This window comes from Scyliorhinus torazame, chromosome 7, assembly GCF_047496885.1.
Source record: "Scyliorhinus torazame isolate Kashiwa2021f chromosome 7, sScyTor2.1, whole genome shotgun sequence".
Classification (NCBI taxonomy): domain Eukaryota; kingdom Metazoa; phylum Chordata; class Chondrichthyes; order Carcharhiniformes; family Scyliorhinidae; genus Scyliorhinus; species Scyliorhinus torazame.
This window is the reverse complement of record NC_092713.1, coordinates 247,082,836-247,110,190: the sequence shown is the minus strand read 5'-3', so window position 1 is coordinate 247,110,190 and position 27,355 is coordinate 247,082,836. Positions and strand designations below refer to the sequence as shown.

Sequence of the window (27,355 nt, the reverse complement as noted above, 5' to 3'; positions counted from 1 at the left end):
CGCGACTGTCGGGTGCTTCTTCTGAGATTGGGAACACCACGACCATCCCAACACCCGCCCACGATCGACCCGCAGGTCACAGCCAGCAGTTTGAAATACCCTGTTTTAGAGTATATATTGCCTGCTGAATATTATTTAGACGAGGTTAATTTTAGTGCGCTTGTTGCAGTACAAAATCTTAACTTGCAATATGATCCTTTTAGTCACTGGAAAATCAAATATGTTTTTGGAAGTTACAGTCTTGATGGGGATCTTAACTCTTCCATTCAAATGTATTGAATGGTGTGACATTCCTATATTTGAGTCATAGCCATTTCACAATATTATTGGTTCAGGAGATACACAATTTCATGTCCTGCTCATACAGGTTCCCAATCTCCTGTTGAGTGTGCCAAGCCAAGTGTGCTGTGCCATTTTGATTTCCCTCTTCCACTAATCTGCCCTGCCACATCTCCATAGAAATTAAACAGGCAAGAGCAACCCATTGTTCCTTCAGTCCCAGTGTCTCATAAATTGCACCATCCAGCTCCCCAGGCTTTGTTTCTTTAACAAAAGCAATTAATAGGCTTTCACCCATGTCGCCCGATGTCCTGACCCTTACATTTGCATGTAACATATAGCAGTAAAGTTTATTTCCTTGGTATTTTTACATATTTGACTGTCTTTCACTGTGGACAAGGTATATCCAATTTCCCACCCTGAAACGTTGATTACTGATGCTTTCTCTAGTCATTGCAGGAATAACACAAATGTGGATAATTAGAACATTTATGTCTTTACTGATACTTTAAATAGACGCATGAATTCAAGATCTACAAGCATTTTAAATGTGGTCCAAATGTCAGTTCTACAACAGAAATTACATACTTTTTGAAAGTTTTGTTTTTGATAACTACGTCCTTGGAGGTATTAAGAAAAGGAAAATGATTTTTTATAATTGTTTACCTGCATATAAGTAGCTGCTCAGCCCTACTTGAATTTCACTCATGCATAGCTCAAGTTATATACATCTAATCTTTTAACTTTCTTTATAAGTGTGAACTCTGCTTCATGCTTCCATTTTCATCTTTACAAATGATGTGGAGATGCTGGCATTGGACTGGGGTGAGCACAGTACGAAGTCTTACAACACCAGGTTAAAGTCCAACAGGTTTGTTTCGACGTCACTAGCTTTCGGAGCGCTGCTCCTTCCTCAGGTGAATGAACATACCTCTTCGGAGCAGCGCTCCGAAAACTAGTGACATCGCAACAAACCTGTTGGACTTTAACCTGGTGTTGTAAGACTTCATATGTGCTCATCATTACAAAGGCTAAGCTATTATTTGTTGATTTATCTCGGTATTCGAACAGTGTAAATATTGTAGTGCATGTTTTTTACCGGTTGTAAGCTATTGTGTTGCAGTGCAAATATTAATCGAATCATAAAATTTACAGAGCTGAAGGAGGCCATTCGGCCCATCAAGTCTGCACCGGCCCATGGTGTTATGGGTCAGGGTTTAGAGAATCCCAAAGTGTATCATGGAGTTCACCCGACCCACAACCTTTAATAGATTGTGGTATGGGGAGCACACGGCTCACTCTACAGGTGTGGTACAGCAGAAATGAAAAGTATTTTTTAAAACAAAACAATATTTATTCTATGAACTCAAGTTAACCTTTTTAAAACAAACAGTGAATATCTTAGCAACCATTAATTCAAAGATAATCCCCAAAGAATACAACACTAAGTAATCTGTATGCTGTTCTTTTAACACCCAAAAGACTTAACAACCTTTAAACAGGAGCACATCAGAGTTGACATTCAATACTGCAAACATTTAAATTTCTGAATTCACCAAATGATCAAGAGATAGTCCTTCATGGCAGAGAGCTCAACAGTACAGCTGCTTTGGCTGACCTCAGCTGCAACACACTGAAAAACCCAGACACACCCAAGCTTTTTCTCAAAGTGAAACTAAAAAGCAGAACCTGAGCTCAGCTCCACCCACATCATGGCAGTAACATGAGCTGCCAAACATTTCTTAAAGCGACATTCTCATGACACTGGAAAGAGCACCCTACCCAAGCCCACACCTCCACCCTATCCCCGTAATCCAGTTTTTGCTTATTATAACCTATTATAAGCTCTTTAAGCAGACCCAAACAATTCCATTCTTGTAGCAATAAAGTGGATTTTCCTCGGAAGGGTATATTATATGTAGTTAAATTAGATGTCCAATTTAGGTCCACAAAAAGCAGGACAAATACAAGTCAGCCTATTACCAACCCATTAATCTTCTCTCAAACATCAGCAAAGAGATAGAAGATGTAATTGACTGTGCTATCCAGCGACACTTACTCAGCAACCTGCTCACTGATTTAAGCAAATTACTGCAGATGCTGGAATCTGAAACAAAGACAGAAAATACTTGAAAATCGCAGCAGCATTTGTGGAGAGAGAAGGGAACTAGCGTTTCGAGTCTGGATGACTCTTTATCTAAGCTCACTGCTTGTCAAAACAGCAAAGCATTCTCAAAGTTTACCTGCTCACTGATGCTCAGTTTGGGTTCTGATCAAACCATTCAGCTCCTGACCATGTTGTAGCCTTAGTTCAAACACAGGCAAAAGAACAAACTCAAGAGTTGAGGTTAGAGTGACAGCAGCATGTGACCAAGTGTGGCATCAAGGAGGCTGAGGTCCATGGGAATCAGGGTGAAACCCTTCACTGGTTGGAGTCATACTTTCACCAAGGTTGCAGTCATTGGAGGTCATTTCAGCTCCAGGCTATCACTGCAGGCATTCTTCAGGGTAGTGTCCTCCGCCCAACTATAGCTGCTTCACCCGTGGCCTCCATCATATGGTCCGAAGTGGGGATATTCCCTGATGATTTCACAATGTCCACCATTCGTGACTCCTCAGATACTGAAGCAGCCCGTGTCCATCTGCAGCAAGACCTGGAGAACATTCAAGCTTGGGCTGATAACGGACAAGTAACATTCACATTGCACAAGTGCCAAGTAATGACTATCTCCAATAAGAGTGGCTCTAACCATTTCCCCATAACAATCCATTGCATTACCATCGCTGAAACCCCCACTATCAATATCCTGGGGGTTACCATTGAAACTGGACTAGTCTAGTCATATAAATACTGTAGCTGCAAGAGCAGGTCAGAGGCTGGGAATTCTATGGCTCGTGGCTCACCTTCTGACTCTCCAAAGCTTGTCCACTATCTACAAGGCACCAGTCAGTATCATGGAATCATAGAATCCCGACAGTGCAGAAGGAGGCTACTCGGCCCATCGAGCCTTCATCAGTCCTCCGAAAGAGCACCCTACCTAACCTTTGGACACTAAGAGGCAACTTAGCATGACCAATCACTTAGCTTGCACATCTTTGGACTGAGGGTTGAAACCGGAGCACCTGGAAGAAAGCCATGCAGTCACTGAGAGAACTTGCAAACTCCACACAAACAGTCGCCCAAGCCGGAATTGAACCCACATTCCTAACGCTGTGAGGCAGAAGTGCTAACCACTGTGCCACCGTGTGATGGAATATTTTCCACTTCCCAAATGAGTGCAGATCCAGCAAGAAGGTCAACACCATCCAGAACAAAGCAGCCCACTTGATAGGCACCATCTTCAACACCCATTCCCTCATTCACTGACTCACAGTGGCACCTGTGTATACCGTATACAACATGCATTGTGGGAACCAGGCAAGGCAGCTTCCAAACCCCAAAACTCTACTTACGGGAACAACAAGGGCAGTAGATGTTTGGGAACATCACTACCTGCAAGTTCCCCTCCAAGCCACACACTATCCTGATTTGGAATTATATTGTATTCCATTACTGTCGGTGGGTCAAAATCCTGGAACTCCCTTCCTAACAGAACTGTGTAAGTACTTGCACCACCTGGAATGCAGTGATTCAAGAAGGTGACGCAGCACTTTTCAAGAGCAAATAGGGATGGGTAATAAATGCTGACATAGCCAGTGTCGCCTACATCCAAAAACAGAATAAATTTTAAAAAACTAACCCTGATTTAAGGAAAGGTGCCGAACCAGTTTTAAAGACAGGAAAACACTTAAACTCAAAAAACATTATGGCATAATTAATGATGTGAATTTAATAATGCTGAATGTAACAGTTTGATTTTTAGGTTAAACCTAATAAAAAATAAATCCCATCAAAATCACATGATGGCTGTTGTTCAATGTCAAAATAATACCTTCAAGTGCTTTGCTTGCCAATGATTGCTTTTGTGTATCCATTCTACATATAAGTGCAATATTTTATTTTTTGTAAATTATGTTATGTGTGCAGTCCAGGATGCATTTCAAAAACACAAATGTGATCACTCATGGAACAAATGCTATTTTAAGCGGAAAACAAATCCCCCAACACAAGCGTATGTTAATTGTTTTGTGTAACTCATGAAGCACAGCCACTGCACCTCCTGATTTATCGCATCAGAGTTCTTAGAACAAATGTATATTTTGAATATACCCATTGCACACTATGTATTTTAGATGCATATTATCAACAGGATGCCTGAGGAGTGCAGCTCAAAGAAGTAATCCTGTAATTATATAGAGTGTTGGTCAGGATACAGAATTTGCTATGAGCGCCAAATGAACGCCACCTACTGCTTTGTTAGACTTGCATTTGAACTTCATACTATTTAAATGGGGAGCAAGGCACTGAGATGCTATTTTAGTGTATCTTGTGGAATAACAGCACATCTTGGACAGCAGCTACCAAATTTTCACATTTACATAAACCTCACGGAAGTTGCTGTCTAATTTGTGAGTAAACAACACTGAGTGGCGTTAGCTTCACACTTATTTTCACAGCAAAATTTGCACCACCGTGTGGCATTTGGGCACTTGTACCACAAACATGATGGGAAGAAAGTTGTCCAAAAAAAGTGACCAAAAGGCCTCTCCAAAAACACAGCCAGGTTTTCTGTCCGATCGTCTGGCACCCTGTCAAAAGAAAGCCATTGGTTTGCACAGTCTTCCTGGCAGATTGGGCGTGATAGAGCTGGAAAGCCCAGCTACACCGAAATTTGGCCGCATCTTTAAAGGGCTCCCCGATCAGCGAGAAAAATGAACTCCCTCCCATGCTCCATGGCCATGGAGGACCTCCCCACAACCTTGGAGGCAATTTCCCCCCCCCCCCCCCCCAACACAGAAATTGAGGGGGGGGGGGTACTCTCCTCCCTCTACCTTCTCCCACTGCCCACATATTCACCGGTGCACCCCTCTTTCTCCCCCCCCCCCCCCACACCCATAAGGGGAAGCCCCCCCCCCCCAGTGGAGAAGGGTAACCAAGTGTGCCAGGGGCAAAGTTCAGCCTGTACTCAGCCCCAAGGCCTCCAGGCCACCTCTGCACCCCCGGCATGGTTATCACGGCCGGTTTTCATTTTTGAAAACCAGTAGTGAATCTCGTTGGTGTGACCTCACGCCGCCAGGGGGTGAGCATTTCACGCAGCCAGATGCTAGCATGTAAAGCTGTTCAATGATATTGAAATTCATGTTAATTTAGGGAAATCAGGTTCACGCCCGAACTGATCATGTCACCGGTGAGGAGTAGCGAAGGTTTTAAACCGAGATTTCCCCGGTGCCAATCCTGTTATGGCCATAAATTGTGCAAGAGGACCATAACAAGATTTGCACCTGCAGTCAATGGACCCAAAAAATCCTGCCCGATGAAACTGATTTGGAAAAGTTGGACAGATGATGCAAAGAGTATAACAAATAAAACATGTGAGGATAGGCTGAAATATTTGATCAATAGAGAGTAAAGGTTTTTACATCGGTGAAGTTTAGGGATATGATGATCATCCAGTAACAGAATAAGAGATATGAATATAAATTTAGAAGAGATTAATTCATGAAGGATGAAAGAAAATATTGTTTTACTGAGATGGTGGTTGGAATTTGAACCAACTATCAAGAGAGGTATAGGCGATGTAACTTGGGACTCCAATGTAGAAATTTACAATTTTATTGCGTTGAAACACATTGGGAGGAATTTTGCCATTTTTTGGGAAAGTGGTAGCCAGCTAGTAGTGCACGTAAGTGTTCCTGCTGTATTTTTAGACAGATGAACAAAACAAATGTAAGGGACGGGTCCTACGATGTCACGCTGGCAACTTAGAGTACTGGGCATGCTTTAACAGAAAGAAAATCCCAGAGTCCTGTTTTGGGTGCGAATAGCAGGGTGTTTCTCAGAGTCTACAACGCCGAGAGTGACATCACTATCAAACAGGACTTTGTTTTTTTGTGGGTCCTCTGGGGGGAATACCCTGCCCCAGCTCGTCCGTGCAGGAAGAGATCAGGGCTTCATTTCTAAATGTCGCCCCGATCTTCCACCCCCCCACGTGGTCCCTGGACCCCTCCATGCTAATTAGGGGGTCCTTGAACCCACCTCACCCATCTCAAGGGCAGGACACCGTCGGGCCAGATTACCAGCATGAGTAACCTGGCACCTTGGCACTGCCTGCCTGGCACCCAGGCAGTGCCACTGCCAGCGTGGAAGTGACATCTGGGCACCCTGGCAGTACTTCTGGCACTTTCCCTGGTTCTTCAGTGCCAGGCTACTTCCCGAGCATGTCCGGGTGGAACTGCCAGAGTTTCTGGGTGGTAGTGCCAAGGTGGCATTGGGGGTGCCAGGGTACTTCCCTTCCCAAAGCCTGACCACCCGGGACCTTTGTTTGTGTGGACCAATGCTAAACGGTGCCACAGTGAGGTCTCCTAGGTGCAGGCATTCGATCCCAGGCCTTGGGACACTCCGGCGCAGGCATATTTAAGTGAAGCTAACTGCACACTTTAATATATACATCTGGATCTCAGCAGGCATCCCGAGTGTTGTAAATCTTGCAAGATTTAATGGCCTCACGTCACAGAGTCGGCCATGCCCTCTGTCTTGAAAGGGTGCCCCAATGTAAAAGAATAGAAATTGAAACAACCACTCCCTCCATCACAGAATTTCCACTTGCCCCCCCACCCAACGGAACTCACCACCCTGGCACTGCGGTACTGCCCAAGCATGTCTATCTTTCCCCTGGGAGCTGTATCATGACATGGGGGACCTGTTGTGAATGCATGCCGGCGTGAATGGACAGTCCAGCGCGGGAGAAAGAGGGAAAGGAAGACTGAAGATTATATTAAAATGTATGCAGATAAGAATCCCAACTTATAAAGTCGGGATTCCCATTCCGCCATTGGTGTTGGTGGTTGGTTGGTGGGGGGAAGGGGGGGAATCAATCAGGGAAATCCTGTCATTGGTAAAGCCATTTAAAATAAAAATAAAAAATTTCATTCAAGTTATTAATATTTTAACATTTTAAGCACACAATGTAACAAAGAAAAAAAGCAACACAGACCGCCAACCACCCTCCCACCCCCAGTAACCTCACCCAAATGCCCCACTTCCCCCCCCCCCCTTAACATGGCAGTAACCAGCTCCTTGAAATGTAGTACAAACAAACCCTAACTGCTGTGGAATCCCTCACTCGCCCCCCTCAAAGCAAGTTTCACCTTTCCCAGATACAAAAACTCCATTCGATCCCCCAGCCACACCAAGGCACAGGGTGGAGCAACTGGCCTCCACCCCATCAGGACCTGCCTGCGAGCAATGATCGAGGCGAAGGCCAACAAATCTGCCCTGCTCCAGTCTGCAGCTCCGGCAAGTCTGACATCCCAAATATGGCCCCCAAGGGGACTGGGCTCCAAATCCACACACAAGACCGTTGACTTGTGCTGAAGAACGACCTCCAAAATTTATCCGATTTAGGACAAGACCTGAACATATACATGTGATTGGCTGGGCCCCTCCCACACACCTCACAAGTATCCTCCACGCCTTCAAACAACTGACTTATCCTCGAGGAAAAGTTTTGGGACTCCAACATGATTCTGTGTCCTGGCTGCCGTCCCACCTCTCGAAAGGAGGAGTACACAATCTTCACCTCCCCGCCCCACACGAATATTTGTTACAGCTAAGAAGACCCGAGACAGGCTTGATCTCTTCCTGTCTTGTGATATTCCATATTTTGAGGAACAGAGTTTAAATGCCAAAGGTGGAATAATAAATGATAAAAAGGGAATGGGAGCAGTATTATAAGCTTGGATGGACCTGGGCTTTATATAAGGTCAAATAATGTGATGGTTGGTGCCTGATGTGTTGAAGTTCATTGCGGAGGTCGGAAACCTACAATGTAACTAAGACTCCCTCCATGTTCCATGCAAAGAAAGCAAAAAATATTCTCACAAGCTGTGCACACAACTCATTAGGCCCCCATCACTGCAGGAGTTCTTCAGGGCAGTGACAAAAGGAGCACATGAGAGACTGGTAATTCAGCAGGATATAACTCATTTCTGACTCCCCTGAGCCATTCCACTACCTACAAGGCATAAGTCAAGAGTATGATGGAATATTCTTCGCTTGCATGGACACTTCAAGAGTTTTACACTGTGCAGAATAAAGCTGCTCGCTTGATTAGCTCCACATCCACTGACTCAGGAATTCACTTTCTCAACCACTGTTTGTAGTATGCACCATCTATCAGTTACACTGCAGAAACTCACCCCTTTGACTGCACCTTCCAATTCCATAACACCTACAGCCTAATGGAACAAAGGGAACAGGCACAAGGAATGCCACAACCTGAAAACTTCCCCTTCAAGTCACCAAAAGAACATAAGACATACGAGCAGAATTAGGCCATTTGGCCCATCAAGTCTGCTCTGCCATTCAATCATGGCTGTTATGTTTCTCATCCCCATAAACCCCTGATCCCCTTATTAATCAAGAACCTATCTATCTCTGTCTTAAAGACACTTAGTGATTTGGCTTCCACAGCCTTCTGCAGCAAAGAGTTCCACAGATTCACCACCCTCTGGCTGAAGAAATTCCTCCTCATCGCAGTTTTAAAGGACCGTCCCTTCAGTCGGAGGCTGTGGCCTTGGGTTCAAGTTTTTCCTGCTAGTGGAAACATCCTCTCCGCGTCCACTCTATCTAGGCCTCTCAGTATCCTGTAAGTTTAAATGAAATCCCCCCTCATCCTTCTAAACTCCAACGAGTGCAGACCCAGAGTGCTCAACCGCCCCTCATATGGAAAGCTCTTCATTCCAGGGATCATTCTGGTGAACCTCCTCTGGACCTACATATCATAACTTGGAAATATAACACTGTTCCCTCATGCAACAGTTCAAGAAGGCAGCTGACCATCACGTTCTCATGGGTGGGCAGTAAACTCTGGCCTTGCCTATGATGCTGACATCCCACGAAAGAAAGAAAGAAAAATTTGTAATGGTAATTAGCTGGTTACCCCATAAAGTAGCTAGAGTGCCTAGGCAGTGATCCATTTTCACAACAAGAGAGAGAAGAGTTTTAAAAAATGGAAGCTCGATTTGGCAAGGAAGAGTAAATTGAGCTTCATGGAGGTCGCTTTGGTAATGGGGCAGATGTCCTTTTTGAGGTTGTGGCATAATGAGGCTAAGACTCATGAAAGCTGAAGAAATACAAAGCATGTGTTCTCAACTTCTTAAACTAGCTCCCTGGAGTACTAGAAAACATTTTGCACTCATTGATGAACAGTCATGTCGGGGACTATTCAAATCAAGGGATGGAGCTTTGTAGTAAACTGAACAACCATATTTTATGTAGAACAATTCATTTCTTTAAGAAAGATACTTGCTTTATGAAATGTGTGGTACTAAATCTCCGAATATTCAAATCCAAGACACAGTCACCAAAGTTGAGGCAACATGTACTGTATTGATGTGGCAGTATATTTTGTAGAAATTTTAGCCACCATTTGATGACTTGAACAATTCCAAATAAATTATTTTCAGATGCACACATACATACATCACACAAATTTCTGTTTTAGTGTACACAGCTCAAAGTGAGAACAGAGACCCCCATTCTACGGACGGCAGCACCATCCTGAGCCAGACATCCGCTTATAGCACGAACCCAACAGCTCAGCATGAAGTCACAAAGGATTCTTCCTTCCAACGTAAAAGTAAGTGAATGGTTAAAGTCCTGAATTTTCCTTCATTCTCGTCACTTGAATACTCATGAGAATCACCAATTTTATTTCAAAAAACCCGGCATAAATAGAGTATTATGGGTTAAGTGACTAGAATGCAGAAAAAATCATTTGGGAATGACCTGCATGCCTTATTTATGACATGAAATGTTTTCCATGCCCCATTTGAGCATGTGGCATCTCTTATAATGTTTCCTTGTATAACATTTCACAAAGCAAAAAAGCTTCCCCAGAATTATTAAAGCACGTTGTAAAATAATACTTTTAAAAAAAAACTTTTACAAATAATTGTAAACCTGAAAAAAAGTTTGACTTTCGAATTATCAGTAGACTTAAAATTTAAAGAACAAATCTCCAAATTTCTTTGCTACATTTTTTCTTCTCCCAGTCACTCACTATTTTATATAAGTCAGTCGTAGCTGCGACAATGGATACCAGTAAACAATAGAAGACCCAAAGAGAATGACTTACATTTACGTAGTGCCCTATCATTTCTTGAAGCACTTGCCATGCAATGATTTTATATGACGTGGATCAGCAAATCGCATCCATTTGCACATAGCAACATTGCGCAGACAGCAATGAAGTGACTTTGTTTATGCTGTACTTGGGAAAACAAAATTGCCCAGGTCACAAAGAGAATAGTGTCACGGGATGTATTTTTCCATTAGAACAGGCAGATATCAGTTTGATGTCTCATCTGAAACAAAATAACTCTAATAATGAAGCAGTCCTTTGGTACTATACTGGAAGGTTTAGTTTATGAATGAAGCTTGAATGCATGGCCTCCTGACTCGGAGAAGAGACTGCGATCAACGAACCCACACAGGCACTCAGTTTTACAATAATGCATGATTTGCTACGTCACTATATTGCATGGAGCAAGCTCTGGCAAAATGGAGCTGTGCATCAACCGTGTGGTTGAAATTAAGTAAAAATTAATGTTATGTGTGATAAACTGTAGTGCAAAAGAAATAGCAGGTTAATTATCCTGGTAGTGAAAAATAATCCAGTGGTGCAGTTAGTATTATTGCCACCCTGTTTATTTTATTTGGAGTTATTCCATTGAGATTGTAAAAATTAATATCCCATGAAACAAAAACGAATTGGTAATTTTCACAATCATCATTTTGTCAACCAAATATAATTGTGATGCTTTTGAAAAATTGTAGTCATCCTTAGATTTTTCCACATCGCTATTTGTTGAGATTTAAACCATATTGCATTCTACCCTTCATAAACTTGAAGCCATGCAAAATTTGGCCTTGTTTTCAAATTCCTCTCGTCCTGGCCTTGTGAACATTCCCCAATTTTAATCGCTCCACTATTGGTGGCCATACCTTCAGCTGCCTAGTGACCTAAGCTCTGAAATTACCTCCTCAAAACTCCCTGCCCCTCGTCCTCACTTTCCTCCTTTCAGACACTCCTTAAAAACGATCTAGTATTTTGGTCATCTACCCTAATATCTCCTCATGTGCTACATCATATTTATTTTTAGATTTTCTCTGGAATCCTCGGCATGCATTGTGCTGCAATAACCGACAACTCCGAGGAGTTCTCTTAAACGTAAACAATTGGGACTGTCAAATCGGTTATGTGATCTGGCTCACCTGATGGCATGGCATGCTGCATTTTGTGCTGTTCGTTTTCAGTGTGAGTCAGAGGCTGCGTTGCTATGAAGGGTTTGATTAAATACCAAAATGTACGAAGCAGGACCCAAGCATGATTTCACATAAGATCGCACAAAAACTGATGTGTGGAGAGGCGTGGGACCTGAACTGAGTGGGTAATTCCTTCAATAAAAATGGTGATTTCCCATGCATCCTGTGCAGCAAAATAAAATTTACGTGCTGCACATTTTAAGTACATTGGGTGATTGGGTTTTGCTGGGTTTACTCCAGCCAGGAGTCCATTCAAATTAATGGAAGAGATTCTCATCACAAAATTTGGCATGGTCTACCCCTGAGCTATTGGCACGTATGCTTCTGCATCACAGGGCAGCTCCAGCCTATTTTTATGCTATTCTTACAAATTGGGAGCTAATATTTCCACTCTGCCTGCTGCTCCAGGGTGGATATGAAGAATTTTTCCAGGATTGTCAGCTTGCTTCGCCTCTTTTGTGTAATAGAATCATTGTGCTCTAGTTTACCTGTGATGACACCGGTGTCCTACATTTGGGAACATTTCAGCAAATACGTCAGCTGACTCTCAATTACAAGCTCAGCTATTTTAAAATAGGAGTCGATGGCCTAGATTATCTGACTGTAATGCCAATATTGCAATCAGAAAATCTAGGCTTATGGCTCCAACGCAGGCCATCTGCACATAAATAAGGGAATTCCACCTCAAAATATCCAAAATCTGTTACTTTGCCTGTTCCGGCAAAGATAACACTTGACCTGTAAGCCTTTTCCCCAAAATTGACTCAACAGTCGGTGCCTGCATTAAACAAATTCAAAACCCGTGATGAGAAAGTTATTGCAAAACTAGGCCTCATTTAAGGGCTGGGACTCTCGGCAGTATCCAGATTCTAAGTCACAGAGTCCAGGAGCAGGTAAGTGCAGAGCCTGAGGGTTTCATGGCGGGGAGGGAAGTAAATCCTGTGGAGGTGAAGGGAGTGGAATAGGGGCCTTGATGGAAAGGTCAGGGGGTGAGGGAGCACCCAGGGATGAGGTGGTGGCAGACCTTGTGGGGGCAGGTGGAATGGAGGGAGTCCTGATGTGGAGAGGCAGGCCCACAGCCCTTTCCCACTCAAGGAACGAGCAGGGTGACTGACTGGACTCCCAACACCATCCTTAAATTCCTGGGAAGCAGCCTCTAAATAGCCAATAATTGGCCAATTAAAGGCCTCAATTAACGAGGGTGGGAGGGCTGTGCTAGGCCTTACCTGTCCGATGCACAAACCAATTTGGGGGCTAGATCTAGCCCCACTGCTGGACTCTCCCCCCATAGCGGTGTAAATCTGATCCTATTTCCAGTTTTCTCCAGCTTTGACAAAGGTTAATCCAGACTCAAAACATTAGGTCGATTCTCTCTCCACAGATGCTGTCAGACCTGCTGTGATTGTCCAGTATTTTATGTTTTTGTTTCAACCTTGAAGGGAACTCTCTTTGAAGTGGTTTCGGGAGTAGAGTCTTTTTATTCATGGTGTCTCTGTAGGCGTTTCTATATTTAGGTGGTCTGGGGGGGCTGGGTCTCCTTATTTAGGGGGTCTGTGGGGGTCTTTTTATTTAGGGGGCCTCGGGGGATGGTCATGGGTGGGGGGGGGGGGGGTCAGTGGGTTGGGCATGTTTTGCATTGTGCGGGAGAGGGTAGCCCTCCGGTGGACTTCGGTGGAAACTCTCTGAAAGAGGATGAGGTCCACCATGTCAAATGCACGCTGTCAGGACCAGCACCAATTCACCGCCACGTGGCTCCGGCCAGAGGATGGGAGAATTACTGGGCCTGGTGAATATGGGGCGGAATTCTGTGATCTTGAGGCTAAGTGTTGACGCAATCGGAAACGCCGTCGCGTTTCCCGACGGTGTCAACATGGCCTCAGGAGCAGCAATTCTGGCACCTACAGGGCGCCAGCATGGCGCTGCTGATCCCGGCACGAACTGGGCGCCGCAGAATCCGTGCATGCGCTGTGGCACCGGCGCCAACGCGCACATGTGCAGTGGCGCCGGCGTCAACGCGCGCATGCGCAGTGGCCTCCTTCAATGCACCGGACCCGACGCAACATGGCGCAGGACTCGGGGGGGGGGGGGGCTGGCGGGGAAGAAAGGAGGCCGCCAGCCAGCGAGGCCGGCCCACCGATTGGTGGGCCCCGATCCCGGTCATGCCACATCGGAGGCCCCCCCCCCCCCCACAAGCCGCCCCCCGACCCTTCCATGCCGAGTTCCCGCTGGCCGAGAGCAGGTGTGGACGACGCTGGCAGGACTCGGCGTTTTTACGACGGCCGCTCAGCCCATCCCGGGCCAAGAATCGGCGGGCCGGTCGCGTAGAGCGGGCCCCGACCGGTGCTGCGCCAACCATGCCATTGGCACCGATTCTCCGCTCTGCGGAGAATCGCGTGCCAGCAGCGTGGCGCAATTCGCGCCGGTCGCGGGGATTCTCCGGTCTGGCCCCGGGCTGAGAGAATCCCGCGCATGATGCTCTGCCCGGTAATGGGATGCAAATGGGTCTTAATGATCCTTTTGCATCCTCCCACTGGCACGGGGCACGAACCTTTAAGTGGGCGGAGCATCAGAAACGTATCGGTGCCAATCCCGTTTTCCCCCAATGCTGGATTTTCCGCCGTATCGGCAGCCCCTGTGTCCTTTTAGGTGTATGGACAACCACAAGGTTAATTCATTACACACAAGTTCTTTGGGTATACGGCTGGCATCCATCAGATGAACATGTGCTTGATGAGTTTAGGTGGCATAGCATCAGCACCTGGAGCTTTGCACATGTAAAGCGGTTCAATAGCTTTGCCCAGATCCTCAACTACGTGTTCAATATCCAGCTTGGTCATGACCGGTAGACTTTCTACGGTGTCTGGAGCTTACTCGGTGACAGTGGTCTCCCGAGTCAACAACTCATGGTTCTGTTCCACCCATCTCGCCAACTGTTTACTGCAGTCAGTGATGACCTCCTCTGCCTTTGTTTTCACTGGTGCCATTTTCTTTGCCGTTGGAGGTGTTGCCTTTTTAATCCCATCATACAAGTCCCTGAAGTATCATGTGCTGAAGGACATCTGAATATTCTGGCAGAGTTGCCACCAGTATTCGCTTCCACACCACCTAGCAGTTGTTGGTCCTTCCTTCGAGGGCTTTCAGTACCTTCAGCGTTTTCTCACTCAGAACGCCCTTGTAATTGATGAGAACTTGACTTCAGTGATAGTTCCGTTAATGTTAACCTCAAACCAGTCAGCATTTTCTGCTCTTGCTTCCCATGTGTTGAAAGTTCTGTATTGTAGAAGATGACTCAAAATATGTTCCACTTCACTTCTGTGCTGTGCCTGGGAATGCTGGGGAGCGCCTGTTCAATCAAGCCATAGAACAGTTGTTTTTTATCTGGTTCAGCAGTATGGATGATATTGATGCCAAGATGACATTTCTGTTTTGAATGTAAAAACTTTGAGGGTTGCATCCTCATCCTTGTGCACACTAGGGAATGATCTGTATCAGAGTCAATGCCATGGTTGCGCCGTGCATTGAGAATGCTTTCATAGTCATGTCTGATGATGATTAGATCTAGCTGGTGCCAATTCCCTGATCTTGGATGTCTCCAGGACACCTTGTGGCATGGTTTATTCTAAAAAAAAGTGTTAGTTACACAAAACGCATAGTAGCAGCAAAGTGCAGATAGTCTCTGTCCGTTCTCATTCATTTTTCCCAGGGCAGAATGTTTGAGACAGCAAGGTCATGTCTCCAAGATCTGTGCCCATTCTTGCATTTAAATCCCCCAGTGTGAAGATGTTCTGACTGAGGGATTCTGCTGATAGCAGTGTCAATCACCTCATAAAACCGGTCTTCTGCAGTGCAGCACAACACTGAAGCAGAGATACTTATGAGGTTAACTGACCCTGTTTGAGTTGAGAGGTGAATGGAGAGAGAGCATGTGCGAAATTCCCTAGTATCGTCGCGCTGTCCGCCGACCGGCGCCAAAAACGGCGCTATTCAGTCCGGCATCGCGCCGCCCCAAAGGTGTGGAATCCTCCGCACCTTGGGGGGCCGAGCCCTAACCTTGCGGGGATAGGCCCGAGCTGGACTGATTTCCGCCCCGCCAGCTGGCGGAAAAGGCCTTTGTTGCCCCGCCAGCTGGGGCGGAAATGACATTGCCGGGCGGCGCATGCGCGGGATCGTTAGCGGCCGCTCACGGCATCCTCGCGCATGCGCTGTGCAGGGAGTCTCTTCCACCTTCGCCGTGGTGGAGACCGTGGCGAAGGCGGAAGGAAAAGAGTGCCCCCATGGCACAGGCCCGCCCGCGGATCGGTGGGCCCCGATCGCGGGCCAGGCGCCCCCCCGGGCCAGATCGCACTGTGCCCCCCCCCCCCCCCCCCGGAGCCCGCCCACGCCGCCTTGTCCCGCCGGTAAGAGAGGTGGTTTAATCCACGCCGGCGGGACAGGCACTCTAGCAGCGGGACTTCGGCCCACCTGGGCTGGAGAATCGCGGGGGGGGGGGGACCCGCCAACCGGCGCGGCGCGATTACTGCCCCCGCCGGTGCCGAAGAATTCGGCAACCGGCGGGGGCGGGATTCACGCCAGCCCCCGGCGATTCTCCGACCCGGCAGGGGTCGGAGAATCTCGCCCCTTGTTCTGAACTATTTGTGGGGGTTATATCAACGAGAGTAGCAATTCCCTGACAGCACACCCTGTACCTTGCTCCTGCATTTCCGCTGAATTCTTCCCCTACCAGATGCACGTAAACTATCTTTTGTTCAGTGGTCCTCTCTTGATGAGCCTTGTCTCTTGTTGGGATGCTATATTGATGATCAGCCTATCAAGTTCCATGTTGATCAAGATTGTTTTGCTCATGTTATCAGCCAGCTGTACATTCTCTGTCAGTTCCATACACATGGTCCTGACGTTCCAGCTTGCCAATTGAAGAGTTGTCATCTTCTTTCTTTTTGTTTGTTTTGATTGTTTTCCGGATGTGCTGGATTCCTTCCGCTTGTTGGGCAGGATGCTATGATCCAAACACCTGTTGAAGCAAGTGGACTGTGATTGGTCAGCGCCATACTAGTCAGGGGCTGGTCAACTTGAGGTGGGTGGTGGCACACCAGTGGGACATGTTGGTCCCTCCCATCATCGGAGACAGCCAGTAGCACCTATATTCTATGCCAATCGGGTTGAGCTTATCACTCAGAACTGGGCTCTCCTCATTGTTTTAATGCTTTACAGTGAAACTGGAGTGTCTTTGAGGGCACAAGTCTGGGCAAAATATATGGCAAACTTGAGCTGGGCCCCCTCTTGATCTCCCGGGTCAGTTCAAAGCACTGTTCTTGGCTCCAGCTTGGTTGCCTCCAGTTTTTTGGTCAGGGTTTACTCCCTTAACCTTCAACTCTCCCGAGGTTTCCACACGGCAGTGGAGCTTTTTGCCCATAGCTGTGTGTTTGGTTCATGAGTAATCAGTGCATGTCTGAATGCAGCAGGACCGGGACAATATCCAGGCTTGGGGTGATGAGTAACATTCTTGCCACACCAGTGCCAGACAATGACCATCTCCAACAAGTGAGAATCCAAACATTGGCCATTAACATTCAATGGCATTAATATTGCTGATTCCTGCACTATCAACAACCTGGGCGGCACAAATGGAGACTTGATGAGAGCTGTGACTGCAACTGTGGTGCTCCCCAATCAATGACTCACATCACTGAAGACTACGCCCTGACAAAATTCTGTAGAAGGCTCAGAGAGCTCCATTTAGCCACTGCGGAAGCTATTGCCTGGCAACGCACCAATAATAATAACATTCTGCACTTTCGGCAGCAGCCAGGAGCAGAGCAGTCGCACGAAAGGTAGCTCTCTCTTAGGAACTTCTCGATAGATCTTTTTAGCCCATCAAGCGGGCACCAAACGTACAACAAAGTTCTAACCTCCACTTAGTACCCTACTGACTAAGATGCCATTGAACCAACAGCCAGGCTGCAAGAACAGCAGGAGCAGGGAAAGGAAGACCCCAACCCCAGAACAAGGGGACATAAGTGACGAGCCAAGCCTGGCTGCTGGCTAAGCGCATTGTCCCCCAGTAATTGACATTTCCACCCTGGGAAAAAGCTTCTGACTATCCACTCTGCCTGTGCCACTCATTATTTTCTAAACTTCCATCAGGTCGCCCCTCAACCTCCATCAGTCCAGTGAAAACAATCCAAGTTTATCCAGCCTCTCCTCAGAGCTAATGCCCTCCAGACCAGGCAACATCCTGGTATCCTCTCCAAAGCCTCCACATCTTTCTGGTAGTGTGCCGACCAGAATTGTGTGCAATCTTGCAAGTGTGGCCTAACTAAGGTTCTGCACAGCTGCAGCATGACTTGCCAATTATTATACTCAATGCCCTACCGATGAAGGCTGGCATGCTGTATGCCTTCTTGACCACCTTATCCACCTGCGTTGCCACTTTCCGTGTTCTGTGGAACTACAATCCCAGATTTCTCTGCCTCAATCCTCCTAAGGGCTCTTCCATTTACTGTGTAATTCCCACCTGCCTTAGACGTTCCAAAATGCATTACCTCCCATTTATCCGGATTAAACTCCAACTCCAGTGAGGTGGACTTCTTTATTCTCTCAGCACTTGAGATTAGTATGTTTGCAAGGCCTGTCAGTGTATTGCACATCACTGCTGATCAATGATTCTTCTTTACCATGGATGGCCCCCAAAGGGATAGCATCTGTGCCCAATCATGCAGTGTTTGAAGAGGCTGCACTCACTGATGCGCCCTGTCAACTGCTGTGCCTGTCACCACCACTCATTCACAGTTAATTGCATGTCTAAATGAAAACTCAACTATCTGCCTTACTAATCCATCGATGTGAGAATATCTGAGCTGGGCCTCCTGTGATGGTGCACCATCAGAAGGATTCAGCTTGTCTGAGAAATAGTCATCCACGACCTCCATCAACTTCTATACACGTGAAAATCATGTCAGAGATTAGTTGTGGCAAGGTAAAATGTTGCAAGTTATCATTATGAATATTATTATATTTCACTCACTGTTAAAATCAGGTCAACATGACTGAGTGCCTTACACCATGTGAGCCACTGATATCGATATGCCACCATGTAACTGGGAAACCCCCATCTCCCAAACTCAGTGGGCAACTTAATTTCTCTCCTGGGCTGGCACCTCGGCACTTGTGGACGAGGGAAAGGTGTCGAGGCCCACCTCCTGTTCTCCACTTCTCTCTCTCTCTCTCTCTCCCCCCCCCCCCCACCCCCCACCCCCTTTTCTGTCTTTTTCTAGAAGAAGTTATATGTTCACCCATTGGATGTAATGCATTTGATGAGGGTGACTAGAAGGGAGAGGTATGAAATTGCAAAAGGATGACTGTGTACGGGAGGGGTAGATGGTGATGTAAGGAAGTGCATAAAAAGAGAAGGCTGGGTGAGCATGCAAGTAAATTGAAAATGAGTGATGTGATGAAGTAGATTTGGGATGGTGGAGTGATATGCAAAGCAGAATGTTGGTAAAGGTGCAACTGTACTTACCTGGCCTGCTTAAGTGCTTTCTGTATTCTACTGAATCCACGAGTAGAGTACTATACTCATGCTACCCACCTTATTGGTCACTGCCAGCCTACGCTTTTTGGTGTCACAAGCAGGTTTCTTCCTCCAATTGCTGGGAAAGCAATCTCTTTGTGGCTTCATCGTTCCTCTGGAAGCTCATTAAGGGAGACATTGGGCGAGATTATCCATTTGGAAAACTATGTTCTCGAGCTGGAGGATGATTGTTACTGCTTTTCTGATCCACAGGGACCCCTAACTAAAGGGACACTGCAGAGATCCCCTAACTAATGGGACACCACACAGGGGCCCCCTAGCTAGCGGGACCCCCTCCAGGCACTCCCTGATTTAAGGGAGCACCCACAGGAACCCCTTAAATAGGGAGACACCCCACAGGGAACGCTTAACTTGAGGGACCCACACAACAGATCCCCCCAAAAAAAGAGACCCATGTCTCTTGCTAGAGAGCAATCCAGAAAGGGCAGCAAAAGAAATAACATTTAACACTCACCTGGAAGTACCACGTACCCCTTCCTGTAAGGATAACTACTGCGGCCTGTGTTTATACCACTCCGATCCATTAGCTGCAAACCATTTATTCATTTCTCTAGTGGGCTGTGATTGACAGCTTCCACAAAACAGGTGTGAGCCTTGCTTCATTCACCTTCTTCATGGATGAGTAATTCTAAATGCTGTACCCACAATGTCTACAAACATCAACCACATCAAAGTGAGTTAAGTGCAATCAATTTCTAGATCAGCACTTAAAAGTCGCTCAAGCATGAAGTGGTGTGATTGGAATGCACTTGACTCTCTTTGATATAGTTGATGTTTATAACATAGGTCACAGCTGTTCTCCTTCCAGGAATGGATGTGGTCTTTCCAGGTGAGTGTTACAGCTGCAATTGTTATGACAGCCCCTGTCTGGGCTGCTTTCTAGCTTCCAGACAGGGGTCTCTTTTCTGGGAGCCTGTCGGGGGGGTGGGGGGAGGATGGTGGGGGGGGGATGTCTGGTAGGGGAGGGGTGGGCAGGCCATGCATTTTGTGGGGGGGGTGGCCCCTCGATGGACTTTGGAGACAACTCCCTTAAGAGGTTACCCCCGAGCCCACTGCCAAGGTCCACCACATCAGGTTCACGGTTGCTGATATCTGTCGTAACCCCGCCCACGTGGTTCCCAGCCCAGAGGACTGGAGAATCATGGGCGCCTGGGACTCTGGTGCCTGGCCCAGCCCGCAAAGTGAATGCAAATGGTGATTAGGAGCATAGACATTGTTTCGGCACCCAGCGTGAACTTTGACTTTGGCCGGATGCCTTATTCTCTGTCCGCACAGAATTTGAGATCCCAGAGTTGCCGGGCAGTGAATCCCAGTCATTGCATGGCAGATGAAGTATATGTGGATAAATGTGAGGTTATCTGCTTCCGTGGCAACAATAGAAAGGCAGATTATTATTTGAATGGGTGTAAATTGAGACTGGTGGATACCCAATGAGACATCAGTTGCTGAAAGTAAGCGCGCAGGTACAGAAAGCAGTAAAGAAGGCAGACGGTGTGTTAGCCTTCATAGCGAGAGGATTTGAGCATAGGAATAGAGATGTTTTACTGCGATTGGATGGGGCATTGGTGAGGCCACACCAGGAGTATTGTGTGCAGTTTTGGTGTCCTTATCTGAGGAAGGATGTTCTTGCTCTGGAGGGAGTGCAGCAAAGGTTTACAAGGCTGATTCCTGGGATGGCGAGACTGGTTAGGATTACATTCATTAGAGTTTCGAAGAATGAGAGGGGATCTCACAGAAACGTATAAAATTCTAACATTATTAGACAGGGTAGATTCAGAAAAATGGTTGGGGCGTCCAGGACTAGGGGTCATATTTGAGGATAAGGGCTAAACCTTTTAGGACTGAGGTGAGGAGAAATTTCTTCACCCAGAGAGTGATGAATCATTGGAATTCACTATCCCAGAAAGTAGTTGAGACCAAAGTGTGTTATTTCAAGAAGGAATTAGAAAAAGTTCCTGGGGCTAAAGTGATATGGGGGGGGAAGGTGGGATCAGGATATTGAACTTGATGATCAGCCATGATTATAATGAATGTTGGAGCAAGCTCGAAGGGCCGAATGGCCTACTCCTCTTCTATTTCTATGTTTTATGTTTTAAACTCAGATTCCTCTAAATTATATACAAAAGCAAAAACTGCAGTTACCAGATATCTGTAATTGAAAACCTGTTGTTTTAGTGATGGTGTGGATATGTGGTTAGGTCAGATATTACACCAAGGTTGAAACAGCCTGTTTCAGTCTTACACAGTTCGATGGAGATGAACAGTGTCAGTAGCTAGGCACTGGAATTTGCGAAGGGAGCCATAGGCAATGGCTTTGATCTTCCCAAGATTTAGTTGGGGGAAACTTTGTCTCCTCCAGTACCACATTTAGAGACAGTGGAGGGAATCAAGAGATGTAGTAGAGAGGTAGCACTGGGTGCTATCAACATACATGTGGAAACAAATAGTGTGTCTTGGGGCGATGTTGCTGATCATGGGCATATGTACATGAGAAATAGAAGGGGGCCAAGAATAGATCCTTTAGGGTCACCAGACATAACAGTGACAATGGGAAGAGAAGTCTTTGCTGTTGCTTCTCTGGAAAGTAGGATGAGTAACAGTAGAATTTCTTATTGATTCTTACTGAGGCACAGCTAAAAGAGGAAGCAGAGGTTTCAATGCACTGAATGCAGCTGATCCAATGAGAGAGCAGATTGTATGAGTGCTGATGTTTCTTATTCCAAACTGTCAGTCTTAGTATGAGTGGGCAGATCGTTCCCTGACGTGATTTTCAGCAACTGTGCAGAATAAATTTGTTTAAGAAAGGTCAGGGCACACTGTGATTTCAGTACTATAATAAGGCACAGCATTCAACCTAAACAGAATTGCATACGATGCTGCTGTTTATGTGATTGGCACAGTTTTGTGGGTGCTGGATACAACAAAGTGCCTGTACTCATGGTTTTCAATTTAAAAATTCTATTTTAAAAATAAATATGTAATTTAGCCAGAGTACAGATGTGCATCACACAGATTGGTGCATAGCAAGGGTTGCATCCCAGCATCTGGTCACAGTCTACTTGCGCAGTTCAGTCTGTAACAGCACTCACAGTATATAAGCTTTAATAAGCACTGCATTTTGCAAATGCATCTTTCAAGTACCTTCTGTTGCTACATCTTGTTGCAAGCACAAGGAGTACACGAGTCAATGCATCAGTGTGTGAAATTAAGCCTTGCTTTCAATTTGGTTTCTGAAACCAATTTACTGACTGAAAAATGAGGAACAATGTGGCATATTCATATTAGGTCTACCCCAATGATTGTCTTCCCTGGCATTTTAATCAATGTTGAAGGTAGGTCGTACATTGTGAACAATGTGTAAGTAATTAGGCAGGGAATGTTAAAGCTCAAACAGAGGTGGATTGGGTCCCAAACGCTTAAGGAGGCTGAATACTTCCTTTTTAACTCAGTTTTTATTTTTAATGTATAGGGTTACCTGCTGGGATGCAGGAATCCCGGCAGCTAAAAAGAGGGAATAAGGTCTGGACCTATAAGATTAAATTTTTAAAAAATTGCTGGTGAGACAATTGGAACAGGAATGTTTCCCCTAACCCATCAAGCTTATTCACATGTCTGTCAATCTGAGTGGCTGTTGGGCAGGAAATCCGTTGCAAGTGTTGAATGGGAGTCCTGCTGTTAAATTTAACAGGACATGAGGGAAGCCTTTAGTTCCATGTTTACAGTCCAAAAGTCCTCCTCCACCAACCAACCCCCTGCACTGCCCAACCTTGCTCTCTTCTTGACTTCGAGTAAATATCTGGTACATTGTACTAGAACTGGAATTATGTTTTGCGTTACTGTACACATCAGATAACAATTGCCACAATAGCATTCTGATACTCTGAAATTTGTAAATGATTAGTGATTTTACATTATTTACCTTTTGAGAATTAAATGAGGATTGGTTTTCAATTGACTCATCTGGCTAAATAAAGGTTAAGTAAACAAATACATTGAGATATGGGTGTTACTGGTTAAACCAGCAATTATTGTCATCGCTAGCTGCCTTTCAGAATGTGTTTGCACTTTTTGAACTACGGCAGTCCATGAGGTGAAGAAGGTAGGAAGTTCTCGAATTTTGACCAAGCAATAGTGAAGGAAAGTGATGCATGTTAACTCAGGATGCTGTGTTACTTGAACAGGAAATTGGAGTTAAGGGTGTTCCCAATTGCCGCCTGCTTTATCCTTCCAAATAATGGGCATGTACGGTATGAAGTTGCTCACCAACCAAGGCTTTGTAACTTGAACCTGTACACTCTGCAGCCATTAAATGTTGGTCATCGAGGGAGTGGATGTTTAAAATGGTGGATGGTCTACCAATGAAGTGGGCTGCTTTGCCCTTGATGGTCTTGAGATTCCTAAGTGTTATTGGAGCTGCACTAACCAAAGCAAGTGGAGAGTATTCCATCACACTCCTGAATTGTGCCTTGTAGGTAGCAGAGAGGCTGCGGGTAGTCAAGCAATGACCCACTCATCACAGAATGCATCGCTTCTGACCTACCGTATTGGCCACAGCATTTATATTGATGGCCCAGTGAGTCTCTGGCCAATCGGGAGCAGAGCCTATTGCTTTTGTGGGGATTCCGCCATTCAGTGGTGAGGATTAGAGATGGTTATTGTCTGGCACTTTGTGACATGAATGTTACTTGCAACTTAAGTCCAAGTATGGATGTTGTCCATGTCTTGCTGCATGTGGGACTGCTTAATTATTTGAGAAATTGTGAAGGAAAATGATAAGTGCAACAATAGCTCCATTTCTGACCTTATGGTGACATGCATGAGTTAACTTTATGCCCCCTGGTTGGGATATTAAACATTGTTGGCTATCCATCCAGACTATTAACATGAATATGTCAAGGACTGGCCAGTACCAGCCTCCCCGAACAGGCGCCGGAATGTGGCGACTAGGGGCTTTTCACAGTAACTTCATTTGAAGCCTACTTGTGACACTAAGCGATTTTCATTTCATTTCATTTCAACTCACAATGTTCAGGACAATAATGGATTAAGAGGCAAAATAGTGATAAAATGAGAAGCAGCTTTGCATGTCAAAAGTGATATAAAAATATTGAGCTTGATTTTAACTTCGCTTAACTGGCAGTTTACCTATCACTTTCCCACTGATCTGGCCAACCACACCCAAAGACAACACAGTCCTCTTTAAATATAAAGATTCAGTGCTGATTATGTTATGAGGACCACAACCTGATATCTTTACCTGAGACTGTCATGGGGCACCCGGCAGGGTAAACCTGCTGGACACAGGAGGTAGGGTTAGAAGGGTACCAGCATGGCAGGTTACTTTTAAGGAAATGAAGTCCTTGCGGACAAGGAGGAGCAGGAATCACTTCCATCAAGTCAACCGTCACAGATAATGCCAAGGATTTGTCAGCCCTTTTGACTATTGAGGCACGTTCGGGCTGCTTGACATCTTAATTGCCACGCTTCAGAAATTTGCGTAGCCTTTTAAACCAGTGCAGCACTGAATTCACCTCCATTCTAGTGGTTGGGAACCTATTGGAAAAAATCTTACCATTCCACGTGTATTATAATAACATCAGAAAGAAATTTGCAGTGGGTTAGTGGTGACGATAGAAACAAAGGTGTTAGCCTTGGCTATCTGCTAATGCAATAATGGAAGAAGAATTCAGATCATGTTTTCTTATGTTTAAGTATCCTGCTCTATAAATGTGCTGACCATCCATTTGTAACAGAAAATAATAGAGTATCTGAAAAATTACAGAACATGGTTGACTGGAGTAGGATATTACATAAAAAACAAAGGTCAGGATGTGTAGGGTCAGTGGCCAGGAATGGAATGGATTAAAAAAGTTCCCCAAAAAACACTGAGGGCAGAGGATGGAGGTTAAGAGAAGTTTCTTGGAGCTGCAGGAAGTGGTGTCCCACTCGGGATCTATACTGAAAACACTGTTGTCTACCATTACATAAATGATTTGGATTTTGAAATTGGAGGAATGGTGTTGAAGTTTGTAGATCGTACCAAATTGTGTGATATAGCTAATAATGTAAGAGGTTGCACTAAAATGCAGGGAGACATTTTGGTAGAAGGAGCTAATTTATTCCTTGTAAGGTAGGAAATTTAAATGGAATAGAGGAGCAAATAAATCTGGCATGGTAGATACATATCATTAAATATAGTAACAGAATTTTGATATGATCATAAATAGTGAAAACAAATATAAAAGTGGGAAAACTGACCTACAACATGCTCACTTCCAGTTTTAACTGGGGTGAGTTGGGGCTGGGCACCTAAATTGCCCTGTGGAGACAGGTTGGTCATTAAAATATTTTAATGAGGCTGCGTGCCTAAGATTTTATCTCTGTTGCAGATTTAACGCTGGCCAGCCGGGTTTCCCGAACCTCGGGAAATCCGAAAGGTGAAGGGAGGCGAGAACGGCTGGATGGAACAGGTAAGTGCCTTTCCAGCACTTCTTGTGGGTCAAGAGGAGCAGGAGTGCTTCCCCCAGCCCACTAAGCTTACCTGTTTCCATTCCCTTGATCAAATATCCACCCTCACAATCGCCCTGCATGATCACCCTCTCCCCAGTGTCTTACATCCCCCCCCTCCTCCCCACAAATAACCCATCACAACTAATGTCCAAATCTTCCTTTTAGACGTGGCAGGCGCACCACTGACCACAAAAGCTAATCCTCCACAGCCCATTCTCTTCCTCCTCCCCTTTTCCTTCTTGCTCTCTATTAGTATTGAGTTCAACTGATAGACTTTTTTAAATTGCGAAGAGTTTCAATTTGGTAAATGTGGAAAAGCTGCTCTAATTGTAGGTAAGTCCATAACAAGGAGGAGTAAATGTAGGATACCCACAAACATCAATTATGGAGTTTAGGAGGAATTTATTTACACAGAGAATACGGAAAATGTGGAGTTCGTCCCATGAAATGGTTAACCATATAACATAGATACATAAAGGGTATAAAAGGGTATAAATACATAAATATGCACATTAAAGAAAAATAAATTGAATAGGGTGGGAAGGAGTGATTAGAATGGGAAGAGCTTGTCTGAAGTATGAACACTGGAAAAGATCAGTTCAGCCAAATGATCAATTTCTGTGCTGTCAGTTCTATATATTTCTATGCTTAAATAATTTATTTAATCTGTGCCTAATGGTGTGATATTGCACATTATTTCCGAACCGAAAATACTACCGAATAATAGGAAAATTACTGTGTTCAAGCATTTAAGTGCATTATAATTGTTGGTGAAGATTAAAATTTAAGTGCAGTTTGGCATTTTTGTTCTTTGCTTTGAGATGAAGGATTACAGATTTGAATGGCAATTTACAAAGGTTCTTAACATGCATATCTTTGCGGGAATTAACTTGTTTTCAATTTAAATGTTTGGAATATTTTAATAACTATTAATATACACAATCATCAATAGCCACATACAAATAAAATGTTAATTGCTAAGTTTATGATTACCCGGCAAAAATTCCACTTCTCTATCATTGCATGTTGAAGGATTATTGAAAGTGTGAATGAGTAATCTGATTCAGTGTTAAGACTTGTAGAAATGAGGGTTAGTTAACAAATGCCACAGTAATTGGCAAGAAACAAATATATGGGTACAGTCATGTAAATACTATTGTGTGCTATTGAGGAGCTAAGGAAGGTCAATGGAGTTCAAACACAGATTAACCATGGTCTATTTAAATGTTGGTACAGGCTTGAGAGTCTGACTGCCTATTCATGTTTTCCTTGTGTGTATTCTCTGAAAGATTCTTTTGATAAGTGATTGTTATAACATCATTGTTGTGGTTGTTCAGAAATAGTTTATACAGTTTCTGTTGACACTTATGATTTGTGAATTTCTTTTCCATCAGTCACTTATTTTTACTAGAGGATCAGAGATCACCGGTGGTTTGTGCTACTTCCAATTTAGGGCAGATATGTGGAGATGCCACTATTTTCAAATTCTTCTGCAATCTGGCTGGAACTTTGTGTTTGCAATATCACCTAGTGAGGTTTAGAACATAAGA

General features: G+C 45.0%; 1 protein-coding gene across 5 annotated transcripts in view; it reads left to right on the top strand.

The window, feature by feature from the left end:
• The window catches only part of LOC140426929 (protein phosphatase 3 catalytic subunit alpha-like), a 603,583-nt gene that overhangs the window by 205,043 nt on the left and 371,185 nt on the right, over positions 1 to 27,355 (top strand). For 2 of the 5 annotated variants that reach the window (XM_072512224.1, XM_072512223.1), the window contains exons 2-3: positions 9,885 to 10,019; positions 25,685 to 25,765. The exons of 1 other annotated variant lie outside the window; for it this stretch is intronic. In XM_072512224.1, the coding sequence (XP_072368325.1) occupies positions 9,885 to 10,019; positions 25,685 to 25,765 (216 nt within the window). The remainder of the gene's footprint in view (positions 1 to 9,884; positions 10,020 to 25,684; positions 25,766 to 27,355) is intronic. 2 more of the 5 variants (XM_072512226.1, XM_072512225.1) reach the window with 2 other exon arrangements.